Source organism: Oncorhynchus tshawytscha, linkage group LG14 (assembly GCF_018296145.1).
Source record: "Oncorhynchus tshawytscha isolate Ot180627B linkage group LG14, Otsh_v2.0, whole genome shotgun sequence".
NCBI classification, from domain to species: Eukaryota; Metazoa; Chordata; class Actinopteri; order Salmoniformes; family Salmonidae; genus Oncorhynchus; species Oncorhynchus tshawytscha.
The window spans coordinates 47,479,669-47,498,315 of NC_056442.1; the positions used below are offsets into that span (position 1 = coordinate 47,479,669).

Below are 18,647 nucleotides of genomic sequence, written 5' to 3' on the forward strand. Positions count from 1 at the left end.
GGTGAACGCCCAGAGAGAAGGATGAGGGGGAGGATGAGGAGGAGGGAGGGAAAATTCTCCATGGTAAGAACTTTGTCTGCTAGGTATTTAAACGTTTTTTTCCCATGTTCTGGGGGGGCTGTAGGTGTCCATGTCTCCACTGGCAGCCAGGAGTCTGGAGCTGCAGGAAGAGGACTTGTTTCGTAGCCTGTTTTATTTTAATTACACCACATTTGTTTGGCTAAGGTCAACTCCTGCTGCTGAATGATTAGAAAATCACTTCCAGTTGTGGAAATTGGATTTCATTGTCTCTGTCTCTCTCTCTCCATCTACCTTCGCTACCTTCACTCTCTTCAAATACCACATAGCTGCCTTGTGTTTGTGACTTTCTCGCTCTTCTCTGCCTTTTGTGTGTTACTCTGCACACCTCTTTTTCTTCTCTTTTCTTCAATTTCACTCAATATTATTCATTTTTATGTGCTTTCGCTCTTTCTATATTCAACCTCATACAGAACCAGTCAAAAGTTTGGACACACTACTCATTCAACAGTTTTTCTTTATTTTTATTATGTTCTACATTGAAGAATAATAGTGAAGACATCAACACTATGAGATGACACGTAATCATGTAATAACCAAGTGTTAAACAAATCAAAATATATTTTATATTTGAGATTCTTCAAAGTAGCCACCCTTTGCCTTGATGACAGCTTTGCACACTCTTGGCATTCTCTCAACCAGCTTCACCTGGAATGCTTTTCCAACAGTCTTGAAGGAGTTCTCACATATGCTGAGCACTTGTTGGCTGCTTTTCCTTCACTCTGCAGTCCAACTCATCCCAAATATCTCAATTATATTCTCTCCCTCTTATTCACACAGTCTCTAACTCCCCCTGTCTCCATGTCTCTCTCTCTCTCTCTCCCTCTCCCCTCCCTCTCCCTCTCCCTCCTCCCTCTCCCTCTCCCTCTCCCTCTCCTCTCCCTCTCCCTCTCCCTCTCTCCCTCTCTCTCTCTCTCTCTCTCTCTCTCTCTCTCACTCTTGCTCTCTCTCTCGCTCTCTCTTGCTCTCTCTTTTTCTCTCTCTAGTTGTGTCGGATCGCCCACCTCCAGTTGTCCGCCAGGGTCCAACCAATCAGACAGTGTCTGTGGACGGGACAGTGGTCCTGAGTTGCCTAGCAACGGGTAACCCCACCCCCACCCTCCTGTGGAGGAAGGACGGTGTGTTGGTGTCCACTCATGACTCCCGGGTCAAACAGCTGGACACGGGCGCACTGCAGATCCGCTACGCCAAGGTAACACACACACACACACACTGGCACACACACACACACACATTTAAAGACACTCAAACATACACAGACACACACACACTGACACACACACATGCATTTAAAGACACTCAAACATACACATACACACACACTGACACATACACACATATTTAAAGGCACTCAAACATATACACACACACACCCACATTTAAACACACTCAAACATATACACACACACACACTGACACACACACACATTTAAACACACTCAAACATATACACACACACTGACACACACACACATATAAACACACTCAAACATATACACACACATACACACACACTGACACACACACACATTTAAACACACTCAAACATATACACCCACACTCAAAGATATACACACACACACACACACACACACACACATTTAAACACACTCAAACATATACACACATACACACACACACACACACACACATTTAAACACACTCAAACATATACACCCACACTCAAAGATATACACACACACACACACACACACACACACACATTTAAATACACTCAAACATATACACACACACACACACACACACACACAAATAAACTCTAATTTTCACTGTATAAACACATGGGAGCTTTTCTCTCCAAACTTTTCAAAGCATAAACATAAAACAATGTATTAATTTATTGTTTGGTTCAGAGTACTAGTTTTGAGAAAATACATCAAACTGCAGGCTGACTGTGTATGAAGCCTTTATACTACAGGACTGTCTGATCTACAGGGCAACATGTAGGTCTACTGTAGTGTACCAGCTCACATGGAATATCTTACTGAGGCAGTTGGCTGTCAAATCATATCCCCCATTATCCTAATATATGGAAATAAAAACATCATTTCATGGAATTCTCTTTCTATTTGGAGGACAGTTTGACTATTCGAAGACTTCCAAATTGACCTCCGTCACATGTTTACATTTCCAATTAAAGCTCTTCCATTAGCCGAGACATTAATAACGCATTCCCCCAAATCAACTTCACAGCTGTCCTGTATACCCGTCTATACGGCTGGCTGGCTGGCAGGATAACTCCCGCTGCTCGATCAGTAAATAAAGCATGTGATCAGTTCCCTCCTAGCGCCCAGCCAGCCCTCTCCTCTCCTCAGTGAGCTGTCAATCAGCTGTCAGGGATTTTGAAGTGGAGTCTTCTAGGTCACATACACTCTTGTCCTGTCACTCAACCCTCTGAGTGTGACAGGGAGTTGAGTGTAGCAGAACACACTCTCAGGGAGAGACGAGGGGGGTGCCGACGCGTTCTCCAGATGGAGGCGTCAAGGGGTCCGAGTTCTCGTCAGACTGTTGCGATGTCTGTGTGTGTGTTGTGATGACTGCAGGCGTGCTTTGTGTGGTGACAGGGCTGTGGTGAATGGACAACAGTGTGATGTGTTTTCGACCCAAACCTTACCTAAAGCAATTTACATGACCATGTCATTTATGTTTTACAGTGTCTTTGACGTGTGAGGTTTTTTCTTCTCATTGATTTAACATTAGTATAGCAATTAGTATACCTATTAGTATAGCTATTACTTTAGCTATTAGTTTAGCTATTAGCTTAGCTATTAGTATAGTTATTAGCTTAGCTATTAGTATAGCTATTAGCTTAGCTATTAGTATAGCTAGTAGGAAAGATATTAGTATAGCTATTAGTTTAGCTATTAGTTTAGCTATTAGTTTAGCTATTAGTATAGCTATTAGTATAGCTATTAGTATAGCTATTAGTATAGCTATTAGTTTAGCTATTAGTATAGCTATTAGTATAGCTATTAGTATAGCTATTAGTTTAGCTATTAGTATAGCTATTAGTTTAGCTATTAGTATAGCTATTAGTATAGCTATTAGTTTTGTGATGAGGATTTAATGTATTTTTAAGGAGTTTGGTCTGTCTTACCTGTCAGGTTGAACTTAAGATGGACCCTACCTGGAGGCATTTTACAGGACACCCACACTCCCTCTCTCACACACTGAGACACACACTCCCTCTCTCACACACTGAGACACACACTCCCTCTCTCACACACTGAGACCCACACTCCCTCTCTCACACACTGAGACCCACACTCCCTCTCTCACACACTGAGACCCACACTCCCTCTCTCACACACTGAGACCCACACTCCCTCTCTCACACACTGAGACACACACTCCCTCTCACACACTCACACACTGAGACCCACACTCCCTCTCTCACACACTGAGACCCACACTCCCTCTCTCACACACTGAGACCCACACTCCCTCTCTCACACACTGAGACCCACACTCCCTCTCTCACACACTGAGACCCACACTCCCTCTCTCACACACTGAGACCCACACTCCCTCTCTCACACTGAGACACACACTCCCTCTCTCACACACTGAGACACACACTCCCTCTCTCACACACTGAGACCCACACTCCCTCTCTCACACACTGAGACACACACTCCCTCTCTCACACACTGAGACACACACTCCCTCTCTCACACACTGAGACACACACTCCCTCTCTCACACACTGAGACACACACTCCCTCTCTCACACACTCCCTCTCTCACACACTGAGACACACACTCCCTCTCTCACACACTGAGACACACACTCCCTCTCTCACACACTGAGACACACACTCCCTCTCTCACACACTGAGACACACACTCCCTCTCTCACACACTGAGACACACACTCCCTCTCTCACACACTGAGACACACACTCCCTCTCTCACACACTGAGACACACACTCCCTCTCTCACACACTGAGACACACACTCCCCCTCTCTCACACACTGAGACACACACTCCCTCTCTCACACACTGAGACACACACTCCCTCTCTCACACACTGAGACACACACTCCCTCTCTCACACACTGAGACACACACTCCCTCTCTCACACACTGAGACACACACACACCCTCTCTCACACACTGAGACACACACTCCCTCTCTCACACACTGAGACCCACACTCCCTCTCTCACACACTGAGACACACACTCCCCTCTCTCACACACTGAGACCCACACTCCCTCTCTCACACACTGAGACACACACTCCCTCTCTCACACACTGAGACACACACTCCCTCTCACACACATTGAGACACACACTCCCTCTCTCACACACTGAGACACACACTCCCTCTCTCACACACTGAGACACACACTCCCTCTCTCACACACTGAGACACACACTCCCTCTCTCACACACTGAGACACACACTCCCTCTCTCACACACTGACACACACACTCCCTCTCTCACACACTGAGACCACACTCCCTCTCTCACACACTGAGACACACACTCCCTCTCACACACTGAGACACACACTCCCTCTCTCACACACTGAGACACACACTCCCTCTCTCACACACTGAGACACACACTCCCTCTCTCACACATTGAGACACACACTCCCTCTCTCACACACTGAGACACACACTCCCTCTCTCACACACTGAGACCCACACTCCCTCTCTCACACACTGAGACACACACTCCCTCTCTCACACACTGAGACACACACTCCCTCTCTCACACACTGAGACACACACTCCCTCTCTCACACACTGAGACACACACTCCCTCTCTCACACACTGAGACCCACACTCCCTCTCTCACACACTGAGACCCACACTCCCTCTCTCACACACTGAGACCCACACTCCCTCTCTCACACATTGAGACACACACTCCCTCTCTCACACACTGAGACACACACTCCCTCTCTCACACACTGAGACACACACTCCCTCTCTCACACACTGAGACACACACTCCCTCTCTCACACACTGAGACACACACTCCCTCTCTCACACATTGAGACACACACTCCCTCTCTCACACACTGAGACACACACTCCCTCTCTCACACACTGAGACACACACTCCCTCTCTCACACACTGAGACACACACTCCCTCTCTCACACACTGAGACACACACTCCCTCTCTCACACACTGAGACACACACTCCCTCTCTCACACACTGAGACACACACTCCCTCTCTCACACACTGAGACACACACTCCCTCTCTCACACACTGAGACCCACACTCCCTCTCTCACACACTGAGACCCACACTCCCTCTCTCACACACTGAGACCCACACTCCTTCTCTCACACACTGAGACACACACTCCCTCTCTCACACACTGAGACACACACTCCCTCTCTCACACACTGAGACACACACTCCCTCTCTCACACACTGAGACCCACACTCCCTCTCTCACACACTGAGACCCACACTCCCTCTCTCACACACTGAGACCCACACTCCCTCTCTCACACACTGAGACACACACTCCCTCTCTCACACACTGAGACACACACTCCCTCTCTCACACACTGAGACCCACACTCCCTCTCTCACACACTGAGACACACACTGAGACCCCTCCCTCTCACACACTGAGACCCACACTCCCTCTCTCACACACTGAGAGACACACACTCCCTCTCTCACACACTGAGACACACACTCCCTCTCTCACACACTGAGACCACACTCCCTCTCTCACACACTGAGACCCACACTCCCTCTCTCACACACTGAGACCACACTCCCTCTCACACACTGAGACACACACTCCCTCTCTCACACACTGAGACCCACACTCCCTCTCTCACACACTGAGACCCACACTCCCTCTCTCACACACTGAGACACACACTCCCTCTCTCACACACTGAGACACACACTCCCTCTCTCACACACTGAGACCCACACTCCCTCTCTCACACACTGAGACCCACACTCCCTCTCTCACACACTGAGACACACACTCCCTCTCTCACACACTGAGACCCACACTCCCTCTCTCACACACTGAGACACACACTCCCTCTCTCACACACTGAGACCCACACTCCCTCTCTCACACACTGAGACACACACTCCCTCTCTCACACACTGAGACCCACACTCCCTCTCTCACACACTGAGACACACACTCCCTCTCTCACACACTGAGACACACACTCCCTCTCTCACACACTGAGACACACACTCCCTCTCTCACACACTGAGACACACACTCCCTCTCTCACACACTGAGACACACACTCCCTCTCTCTCACACACTGAGACACACACTCCCTCTCTCACACACTGAGACACACACTGAGACCCACCTCCCTCTCTCACACTGAGACCCACACTCCCTCTCTCACACACTGAGACCCACACTCCCTCTCTCACACACTGAGACCCACACTCCCTCTCTCACACACTGAGACACACACTCCCTCTCTCACACACTGAGACACACACTCCCTCTCTCACACACTGAGACCCACACTCCCTCTCTCACACACTGAGACCCACACTCCCTCTCTCACACACTGAGACCCACACTCCCTCTCTCACACACTGAGACACACACTCCCTCTCTCACACACTGAGACACACACTCCCTCTCTCACACACTGAGACCCACACTCCCTCTCTCACACATTGAGACACACACTCCCTCTCTCACACATTGAGACACACACTCCCTCTCTCACACATTGAGACACACACTCCCTCTCTCACACACTGAGACACACACTCCCTCTCTCACACATTGAGACACACACTCGCTCTCTCACACACTGAGACACACACTCCCTCTCTCACACACTGAGACCCACACTCCCTCTCTCACACACTGAGACCCACACTCCCTCTCTCACACATTGAGACACACACTCCCTCTCTCACACACTGAGACACACACTCCCTCTCTCACACACTGAGACCCACACTCCCTCTCTCACACATTGAGACACACACTCCCTCTCTCACACATTGAGACACACTCCCTCTCTCACACTCCCTCTCTCACACACTGAGACACACACTCCCTCTCTCACACACTGAGACACACACTCCCTCTCTCACACATTGAGACACACACTCCCTCTCTCACACACTGAGACACACACTCCCTCTCTCACACACTGAGACCCACACTCCCTCTCTCACACATTGAGACACACACTCCCTCTCTCACACACTGAGACACACACTCCCTCTCTCACACACTGAGACACACACTCCCTCTCTCACACACTGAGACACACACTCCCTCTCTCACACATTGAGACACACACTCCCTCTCTCACACACTGAGACACACACTCCCTCTCTCACACACTGAGACACACACTCCCTCTCTCACACACTGAGACCCACACTCCCTCTCTCACACACTGAGACCCACACTCCCTCTCTCACACACTGAGACCCACACTCCCTCTCTCACACACTGAGACCCACACTCCCTCTCTCACACACTGAGACACACATTCCCTCTCTCACACACTGAGACACACACTCCCTCTCTCACACACTGAGACACACACTCCCTCTCTCACACACTGAGACACACACTCCCTCTCTCACACACTGAGACCCACACTCCCTCTCTCACACACTGAGACCCACATTCCCTCTCTCACACACTGAGACACACACTCCCTCTCACACATTGAGACCCACACTCCCTCTCTCACACACTGAGACCCACACTCCCTCTCTCACACACTGAGACCACACTCCCTCTCTCACACACTGAGACCCACACTCCCTCTCTCACACACTGAGACCCACACTCCCTCTCTCACACACTGAGACCCACACTCCCTCTCTCACACACTGAGACCCACACTCCCTCTCTCACACACTGAGACCACACTCCCTCTCTCACACACTGAGACACACACTCCCTCTCTCACACACTGAGACCCACACTCCCTCTCTCACACACTGAGACCCACACTCCCTCTCTCACACACTGAGACCCACACTCCCTCTCTCACACACTGAGACCCACACTCCCTCTCTCACACACTGAGACCCACACTCCCTCTCTCACACACTGAGACCCACATTCCCTCTCTCACACACTGAGACACACACTCCCTCTCTCACACACTGAGACACACACTCCCTCTCTCACACACTGAGACACACACTCCCTCTCTCACACACTGAGACCCACACTCCCTCTCTCACACACTGAGACCCACATTCCCTCTCTCACACACTGAGACACACACTCCCTCTCTCACACATTGAGACCCACACTCCCTCTCTCACACACTGAGACCCACACTCCCTCTCTCACACACTGAGACACACACTCCCTCTCTCACACACTGAGACCCACACTCCCTCTCTCACACACTGAGACACACACTCCCTCTCTCACACACTGAGACCCACACTCCCTCTCTCACACACTGAGACACACACTCCCTCTCTCACACACTGAGACACACACTCCCTCTCTCACACACTGAGACCCACACTCCCTCTCTCACACACTGAGACCCACACTCCCTCTCTCACACACTGAGACCCACACTCCCTCTCTCACACACCACTAGAGAGTGTCACCGCATCTGTTCTGTAAAGCAGTCCTGTCCCTGGGGGGACGGGGAGATGAGGGGAGGGGGATACGGAGGGGGAGAGGAGAGGAGGTCTCCAATTAGTCTGTGCTCTTGTGGAAATCTTTCCAATTTGACTGGTACAATCCTGCCACTTGGCCATCCCAGCTGCTTTTCCACTTTCTAGAGGGAGAGGTAATAGTGAGATAACCAGGCACTGACGGCTGGCTGCTAGGGACCACACCAGCATGTCAATGAGCAGAGAGAAGCGGAGAGAGAGAGAGAGAGAGAGAGAGAGAGAGAGAGAGAGAGAGGCCTGTGGTGTTGATGGTATCCTCAATGAAATTATCAAATATACAGACAACAAATTCCAATTGGCTATACTAAAACTCTTTAACATCATCCTTAGCTCTGGCATCTTCCCCAATATTTGGAACCAAGGACTGATCAGCCCAATCCACAAAAGTGGAGACAAATTTGACCCCAATAACTACCGTGGAATATGCGTCAACAGTAACCTTGGGAAAATCCTCTGCATTATCATTAACAGCAGACTCGTACATTTCCTCAATGAAAACAATGTACTGAGCAAATGTCAAATTGGCTTTTACCAAATTACCATACAACAGACCATGTATTCACCCTGCACACCCTAATTGACAACCAAACAAACCAAAACAAAGGCAAAGTCTTCTCATGCTTTGTTGATTTCAAAAAAGCCTTCGACTCAATTTGGCATGAGGGTCTGCTATACAAACTGATGGAAAGTGGTGTTGGGGGTAAAACATACGACATTATAAAATCCATGTACACAAACAACAAGTGTGCGGTTAAAATGGGCAAAAAACACACATTTCTTCACACAGGGTCGTTGGGTGAGACAGGGATGCAGCTTAAGCCCCACCCTCTTCAACATATATATCAACGAATTGGCGCGGGCACTAGAAAAGTCTGCAGCACCCGGCCTCACCCTACTAGAATCCAAAGTCAAATGTCTGCTGTTTGCTGATGATCTGGTGCTTCTGACACCAACCAAGGAGGGCCTAGAGCAGCACCTAGATCTTATGCACAGATTCTGTCAGACCTGGGCCCTAACTGTAAATCTAAGTAAGACCAAAATAATGATGTTCCAAAAAAGGTCCAGTCACCAGGACCACAAATACAAATTCCATCTAGACACTGTTGCTCTAGAGCACACAAAAAACTATACATACCTTGGCCTAAACATCAGCGCCACAGGTAACTTCCACAAAGCTGTGAACGATCTGAGAGACAAGGCAAGAAGGGCATTCTATGCCATCAAAAGGAACATCAATTTCAACATACCAATTAGGATTTGGCTAAAAATACTTGAATCAGTCATAGCGCCCATTGCCCTTTATGGTTGTGAGGTCTGGGGTCCGCTCACCAACCAAGACTTCACAAAATGGGACAAACACCAAATTGAGACTCTGCACGCAGAATTCTGCAAAAATATCCTCCGTGTACAACGTAGAACACCAAATAATGCATGCAGAGCAGAATTAGGCCGATACCCACTAATTATCAAAATCCAGAAAAGAGCTATAACCACTTAAAAGGAAGTGATTCCCAAACCTTCCACAACAAAGCCATCACCTACAGAGAGATGAACCTGGAGAAGAGTCCCCTAAGCAAGCTGGTCCTGGGGCTCTGTTCATAAACACAAACACACCCTCCAGGACAGCAGCACAATTAGACCCAACCAAATCATGAGAAAACAAAAAAAAAGAATTAACAAAAAAAACAGAGCAAACTAGAATGCTATTTGGCCCTAAACAGAGAGTACACAGCGGCAGAATACCTGACCACTGTGACTGACCCAAAATTAAGGAAAGCTTTGACTATGTACAGACTCAGTGAGCATAGCCTTGCTATTGAGAAAGGCCGCCGTAGGCAGACATGGCTCTCAAGAGAAGACAGGCTATGTGCTCACTGCCCACAAAATGAGGTGGAAACTGAGCTGCACTTCCTAACCTCCTGCCCAATGTATGACCATATTAGAGAGACATATTTCCCTCAGATTACACAGATCCACAAAGAATTTGAAAATAAATCAAATTTTGATAAACTCCCATATCTACTGGGTGAAATTCCACAGTGTGCCATCACAGCGGCTAGATTTGTGACCTGTTGCCACGAGAAAAGGGCAACCAGTGAAGAACACACACCATTGTAAATACAACCCATATTTATGCTTATTTATTTTATCTTGTGTCCTTTACTATTTGTACATTGTTAAAACACTGTATATATATAATATGACATTTGTAATGTCTTTATTGTTTTGAAACTTCTGTATGTGTAATGTTTGCTGTTCATTTTTATTGTTTATTTCACTTTATATACTCACTTTATATATTATCTACCTCACTTGCTTTGGCAATCCCATGCCAATAAAGCCCTTGAATTGAATTGAGAGAGAGAGAGAGAGAGAGAGAGAGAGAGAGAGGGGGGATGGGGAGGAAGCAGCACTATTTTAGTCCTATTTCACTGATGACAGACCATGACCAGATAGAACCCAGAGCGATCACTAATCTAGTCCCGCTCTCCTCTCTATTTCCTGTCCTCTTTTCTTCTGTCTTACAGATGGGTGACACAGGCATCTACACATGCATCGCCTCCACTCCCAGTGGCGAGGCCTCGTGGAAAGCCTACCTGGAGGTTCAAGGTAAGCCAGTGGGCTGCTGCCTACTGTCACTGTGGCTTCATTCCATAATGACATTGAATTAAACACATTCAGAATGTAATTTTTTGTTGTTGTGTTTGGAATTTCACAATATGGGCACCACCACAGGGAGTGTGCGTGTGAAGGTGTGCGCGAGTCTGTGTGTTTGTGAATGTGCTTAGTATGCCTTCATGTGAGAGACATTTCCATAGTCAGGCATTACTGATAAAGTATTCATTTAGATTTAAACATCTCATGATACTCTCCTCTCTCCTCATTTTCAGAGTTTGGTGTTCCAGTGCTGCCGGCCAGACCCACTGACCCCAACCTGATCCCCAGTGCCCCTTCCAAACCTGAGGTCACTGACGTCACCCGCACCTCTGTCACCCTGTCTTGGAAGCCCAACCTCACAGGAGCCACGCCCACCTCCTACATCATAGAGGCCTTCAGGTAAGAGGATAGGACCAAAGTAAATAAAGTGATGTCACAGAGTATTTGCAATTATTAAGGATCTCCATTAGTTCCTGCCAAGGCAGCAGCTACTCTTCCTGGGGTTTATTATAGATCTCCATTAGTTCCTGCCAAGGCAGCAGCTACTTTTCCTGGGGTTTATTATAGATCCCCATTAGTTCCTGCCAAGGCAGCAGCTACTCTTCCTGGGGTTTATTATAGATCCCCATTTTTCCTGCCAAGGCAGCAGCTACTCTTCCTGGGGTTTATTATAGATCCCCAGTTCCTGCCAAGGCAGCAGCTACTCTTCCTGGGGTTTATTATAGATCTCCATTAGTTCCTGCCAAGGCAGCAGCTATGCTTCCTGGGGTTTATTATAGATCCCCATTAGTTCCTGCCAAGGCAGCAGCTACTCTTCCTGGGGTTTATTATAGATCTCCATTAGTTCCTGCCAAGGCAGCAGCTACTCTTCCTGGGGTTTATTATAGATCTCCATTAGTTCCTGCCAAGGCAGCAGCTACTCTTCCTGGGGTTTATTATAGATCCCCATTAGTTCCTGCCAAGGCAGCAGCTACTCTTCCTGGGGTTTATTATAGATCTCCATTAGTTCCTGCCAAGGCAGCAGCTACTCTTCCTGGGGTTTATTATAGATCTCCATTAGTTCCTGCCAAGGCAGCAGCTACTCTTCCTGGGGTTTATTATAGATCCCCATTAGTTCCTGCCAAGGCAGCAGCTACTCTTCCTGGGGTTTATTATAGATCTCCATTAGTTCCTGCCAAGGCAGCAGCTATGCTTCCTGGGGTTTATTATAGATCCCCATTAGTTCCTGCCAAGGCAGCTACTCTTCCTGGGGTTTATTATAGATCCCCATTAGTTCCTGCCAGGCAGTTATATACAATTAAAAACATTACATACATTTTCACAACAGATTTCACAACACATTAAGTGTGTGCCCTTAGACCACTAATTTATTACCGCATATCTACAATGCCTACAGTCTGAGTGTGTGTATGAACTTTAAACCTGATGTGTCACATCCTGTTCTGTCTTCTCTCCTAGTCATGCGTCAGGCAGCAGCTGGCAGACCCTGGCAGAACATGTGAAGACTGAGTCGTATGTACTGAAGGGCCTGAAGGCCAGTGCTGTCTATCTCTTCCTGGTCCGAGCTGCTAACGCCTACGGCCTGAGTGACCCCAGCCCCATCACTGACACCGTCAAAACACAAGGTGGGTCTCTGCTCTCTCTTAATGCCTTCAAATGGGCCTCTTTAAGCTTCTGTCTAGACCTTGTCCTGTCTAGACCTTGTCCCTGTCTAGACGTTGTCCCTGTCTAGACCTTGTCCTGTCTGGACGTTGTCCCTGTCTAGACTTTGTCCCTGTCTAGACCTTGTCCTGTCTGGACGTTGTCCCTGTCTAGACTTTGTCCCTGTCTAGACCTTGTCCTGTCTAGACCTTGTCCCTGTCTAGACCTTGTCCCTGTCTGGACCCTCTGCTGTTCTTACTGTGTGTATGTGTGTGTGTGCAGATATCCCCCCCACCAGTCAGGGAGTGGACCACCGTCAGATCCAGAGGGAGTTAGGAGAGGTGGTCATCCACCTTCACAACCCCACCATCCTCTCCTCCTCCTCTGTCAGAGTGCAGTGGACGGTGAGTGGTTATCTCTGCTTCAAAACAGGGCTTTAGGGATTACAATCCCAATGAGTGCCTCTTGTAAACTCATGTACTGTATGCATATGGTTTATGTATTCATTTGATACCTATTGTGTATTTTGTATGTTTTAGCATAGATTTTCTTTGCTCCAAAGTCACCATGTGGAGTGGCAAGGTCTGGAGCGCTCTGGGCTCACGGTCAATTTGTTTGGCCACTCAGCAGTGCTAATGACGGACACTGCACTGCAGAGACAGAAAACAGAGAACAGACTGAAACCCTGTCAAAATTCTGTCCATCTGGTCAGGGCCAGTCACACTGGCCAGCACTGCTGCTGTAGGTCCTGTCTGCCTGTCAGTCTACCTGTCTGTCTGCCTGTCTGTCTGTCTGACTACCTGTCTGTCTGTCTCTCTGTCTCTCTGTCTGTCTTCAGTCAGAGCTACACCAACCCACCACGGTCCACTCAAAACACTCCACAACACACAGTCCACTGCATAAGCCGCCCAGCAGCGCAGCTAGCAAGCCTGTGCCCTCCCAGATTGAAAACACCTGACTGCTGTTAAATTAATACAAGTGAGAAGGAAGAGGCGGCCAACTAGTGCTCTCAGGATGAAGTAGATTGTAGATGTGGTAGGAGGGGGTTGTAGATGTGGTAGGAGGGGGTTGTAGATGTGGTAGGAGGGGGTTGTAGATGTGGTAGGAGGGGGGTTGTAGATGTGGTAGGAGGGGGTTGTAGATGTGGTAGGAGGGGGTTGTAGATGTGGTAGGAGGGGGTTGTAGATGTGGTAGGAGAGGGGGTTGTAGGTGTGGTAGGAGGGGGGTTGTAGATGTGGTAGGAGGGGGTTGTAGATGTGGTAGGAGGGGGTTGTAGATGTGGTAGGAGGGGGTTGTAGATGTGGTAGGAGGGGGTTGTAGATGTGGTAGGAGGGGGGTTGTAGATGTGGTAGGAGGGGGTTGTAGATGTGGGGAGGGGGGTTGTAGATGTGGTAGGAGGGGGGTTGTAGATGTGGTAGGAGAGGGGGTTGTAGGTGTGGTAGGAGGGGGTTGTAGATGTGGTAGGAGGGGGGTTGTAGATGTGGTAGGGAGGGGGTTGTAGATGTGGTAGGAGAGGGGGAGGTTGTAGATTTGGTAGGAGGGGGGTTGTAGATGTGGTAGGAGGGGGTTGTAGATGTGGTAGGAGGGGGTTGTAGATGTGGTAGGAGGGGGGGTTGTAGATGTGGTAGGAGGGGGTTGTAGATGTGGTAGGAGAGGGGGAGGTTGTAGATTTGGTAGGAGGGGGGGGTTGTAGATGTGGTAGGAGAGGGGAGGTTGTAGATTTGGTAGGAGGGGGTTGTAGATGTGGTAGGAGGGGGTTGTAGATGTGGTAGGAGAGGGGGGGTTGTAGATGTGGTAGGAGAGGGGGAGGTTGTAGATTTGGTAGGAGGGGGTTGTAGATGTGGTAGGAGGGGGGTTGTAGATGTGGTAGGAGGGGGTTGTAGATGTGGTAGGGGGGGGTTGTAGATGTGGTAGGAGATGGGGGGGTTGTAGATGTGGTAGGAGGGGGGGATTGTAGATGTGGTGGTAGGGGGGTTGTAGATGTGGTAGGAGGGAGGGTTGGAGATGTGGTAGGAGAGGGGGAGGTTGTAGATTTGGTAGGAGGGGGCGGTGTAGATGTGGTAGGAGGGGGTTGTAGATTTGGTAGGAGGGGGTTGTAGATGTGGTAGGAGAGGGGGAGGTTGAATATGTGGTAGGAGAGGGGGGAGGTTGCAGATGTGGTAGGAGAGGGGAGGTTGCAGATGTGGTAGGAGAGGGGGCGGTGTAGATGTGGTAGGAGGGGGGTTGTAGATTTGGTAGGAGGTTGCAGATGTGGTAGGAGAGAGGGGGAGGTTGAATATGTGGTAGGAGAGGGGGAGGTTGCAGATGTGGTAGGAGATGGGGGAGGTTGTAGATGTGGTAGGAGAGGGGGAGGTTGTAGATGTGGTAGGAGATGGGGGAGGTTGTAGATGTGGTAGGAGAGGGGGAGGTTGAATATGTGGTAGGAGAGGGGGAGGTTGCAGATGTGGTAGGAGATGGGGGAGGTTGCAGATGTGGTAGGAGATGGGGGAGGTTGTAGATGTGGTAGGAGAGGGGGAGGTTGCAGATGTGGTAGGAGAGGGGGGAGGTTGCAGATGTGGTAGGAGATGGGGGGAGGTTGTAGATGTGGTAGGAGAGGTGGAGGAGAAGGAGAAAAGACGAGAATAAGGGCAGCTTGAAGAGGTATTAGGAAGTCTCTGCTGTAAGATAGTGGATATCTTATTAAACACTGGCTCCATCTCTATCTATTCTATATTCTGTTGGGCTGAAGAGAAGAACAGTATAATGTACACCTCACTAGTTGCATTAGACATACTGTATTCTATAAACGGGCGTCTCCCAGTTACCATGTCTGACAGCCCGTCTCCCAGTTACCATGTCTGACAGCCGTCTCCCAGTTACCATGTCTGACAGCCGTCTCCCAGTTACCATGTCTGACAGCCGTCTCCCAGTTACCATGTCTGACAGCCGTCTCCCAGTTACCATGTCTGACAGCCGTCTCCCAGTTATCATGTCTGACAGCCCGTCTCCCAGTTACCATGTCTGACAGCCCGTCTCCCAGTTACCATGTCTGACAGCCCGTCTCCATTTCTGACAGCCCGTCTCCATGTCTGACAGCCCGTCTCCATGTCTGACAGCCCGTCTCCCAGTTACCATGTCTGACAGCCGTCTCCCAGTTACCATGTCTGACAGCTGTCTCCCTGTTAGCATGTCTGACAGCCGTCTCCCAGTTACCATATCTGACAGCCGTCTCCCAGTTACCATGTCTGACAGCCGTCTCCCAGTTACCATGTCTGACAGCCCGTCTCCCAGATACCCTGTCTGACAGCCGTCTCCCAGTTACCATGTCTGACAGCCGTCTCCCAGTTACCATGTCTGACAGTCGTCTCCCAGTTACCATGTCTGACAGCCGTCTCCCAGTTACCCTGTCTGACAGCCGTCTCCCAGTTACCATGTCTGACAGCCCGTCTCCCAGTTACCATGTCTGACAGCCGTCTCCCAGTTACCATGTCTGACAGCCCGTCTCCCAGATACCATGTCTGACAGCCCGTCTCCCAGTTACCATGTCTGACAGCCGTCTCCCAGTTACCATGTCTGACAGCCCGTCTCCCAGTTACCATGTCTGACAGCCCGTCTCCATGTCTGACAGCCCGTCTCCATTTCTGACAGCCCGTCTCCATGTCTGACAGCCGTCTCCCAGTTACCATGTCTAACAGCCCGTCTCCCAGTTACCCTGTCTGACAGCCCGTCTCCCAGATACCCTGTCTGACAGCCGTCTCCCAGTTACCATGTCTGACAGCCGTCTCCCAGTTACCCTGCCTGACGGCCTGGTGCACAGCTACCCTGTCTGACAGCCCGTCTCCCAGTTACCATGTCTGACAGCCCGTCTCCCAGTTACCATGTCTGACAGCCCGTCTCCATGTCTGACAGCCGTCTCCCAGTTACCCTGTCTGACGGCCTGGTGCACAGCTACCCTGTCTGACAGCCCGTCTCCCAGTTACCATGTCTGACAGCCCGTCTCCCAGTTACCATGTCTGACAGCCCGTCTCCATGTCTGATAGCCCGTCTCCATGTCTGACAGCCCGTCTCCATGTCTGACAGCCGTCTCCCAGTTACCATGTCTGACAGCCCGTCTCTCAGTTACCATGTTTGACAGCCGTCTCCCAGTTACCATGTCTGACAGCCCGTCTCCATGTCTGACAGCCGTCTCCCAGTTACCATGTCTGACAGCCGTCTCCCAGTTACCATGTCTGACAGCCGTCTCCCAGTTACCATGTCTGACAGCCGTCTCCCAGTTACCATGTCTGACAGCCCGTCTCCCAGTTACCATGTCTGACAGCCCGTTTCCCAGTTACCATGTCTGACAGCCCGTCTCCATGTCTGACAGCCCGTCTCCATGTCTGACAGTCGTCACCCAGTTACCCTGTCTGACAGCCTGGTGCATAGCTACCCTGTCTGACAGCCCGTCTCCCAGTTACCATGTCTGACAGCCCGTCTCCCAGTTACCATGTCTGACAGCCCGTCTCCCAGTTACCCTGTCTGACAGCCCGTCTCCCAGTTACCATGTCTGACAGCCCGTCTCCCAGTTACCATGTCTGACAGCCGTCTCCCAGTTACCATGTCTGACAGCCCGTCTCCCAGTTACCATGTCTGACAGCCGTCTCCCAGTTACCATGTCTGACAGCCCGTCTCCCAGTTACCATGTCTGACAGCCCGTCTCCCAGTTACCATGTCTGACAGCCCGTCTCCCAGTTACCATGTCTGACAGCCCGTCTCCCAGTTACCATGTCTGACAGCCGTCTCCCAGTTACCATGTCTGACAGCCCGTCTCCCAGTTACCATGTCTGACAGCCGTCTCCCAGTTACCATGTCTGACAGCCCGTCTCCCAGTTACCATGTCTGACAGCCCGTCTCCCAGTTACCATGTCTGACAGCCGTCTCCCAGTTACCATGTCTGACAGCCGTCTCCCAGTTACCATGTCTGACAGCCCGTCTCCCAGTTACCATGTCTGACAGCCGTCTCCCAGTTACCATGTCTGACAGCCCGTCTCCCAGTTACCATGTCTGACAGCCCGTCTCCCAGTTACCATGTCTGACAGCCCGTCTCCCAGTTACCATGTCTGACAGCCCGTCTCCCAGTTACCATGTCTGACAGCCGTCTCCCAGTTACCATGTCTGACAGCCGTCTCCCAGTTACCATGTCTGACAGCCGTCTCCCAGTTACCATGTCTGACAGCCCGTCTCCCAGTTACCATGTCTGACAGCCGTCTCCCAGTTACCATGTCTGACAGCCGTCTCCCAGTTACCACGTCTGACAGCCGTCTCCCAGTTACCCTGTGTGACGGCCTGGTGCACAGCTACCCTGTCTTACGGCCTGGTGCCCAGTTACCCTGTCTGACGGCCTGTTGCACAGCTACCCTGTCTGACGGCCTGATGCCCAGTTACCCTGTCTGACGGCCTAATGCCAGTTACCAACTAGGTTTTCCACCATTAGTCACTAACAACTTTACATGCACTCTTTACATGGCCGTGGTTTGATCGTTTTGGGGGGTTAAATCCTATCTCATGGCAGTTTCTGGCTTGTTTGTTGTTCTTATGTGTTTCTGCTTAACGCTTGCACATTTCTGAGCCTAATGAAGAC

General features: G+C 50.0%; 1 protein-coding gene across 1 annotated transcript in view; it reads left to right on the forward strand.

Annotated features, from left to right (window-relative positions):
• LOC112267459 (roundabout homolog 1-like) overlaps positions 1-18,647 on the forward strand; it is a 103,907-nt gene that overhangs the window by 21,820 nt on the left and 63,440 nt on the right. The window contains exons 6-10 of the mRNA XM_042297600.1: positions 1,065-1,270; positions 11,278-11,359; positions 11,641-11,806; positions 12,866-13,032; positions 13,331-13,452. Coding sequence (XP_042153534.1) covers positions 1,065-1,270; positions 11,278-11,359; positions 11,641-11,806; positions 12,866-13,032; positions 13,331-13,452 — 743 coding nt within the window. The remainder of the gene's footprint in view (positions 1-1,064; positions 1,271-11,277; positions 11,360-11,640; positions 11,807-12,865; positions 13,033-13,330; positions 13,453-18,647) is intronic.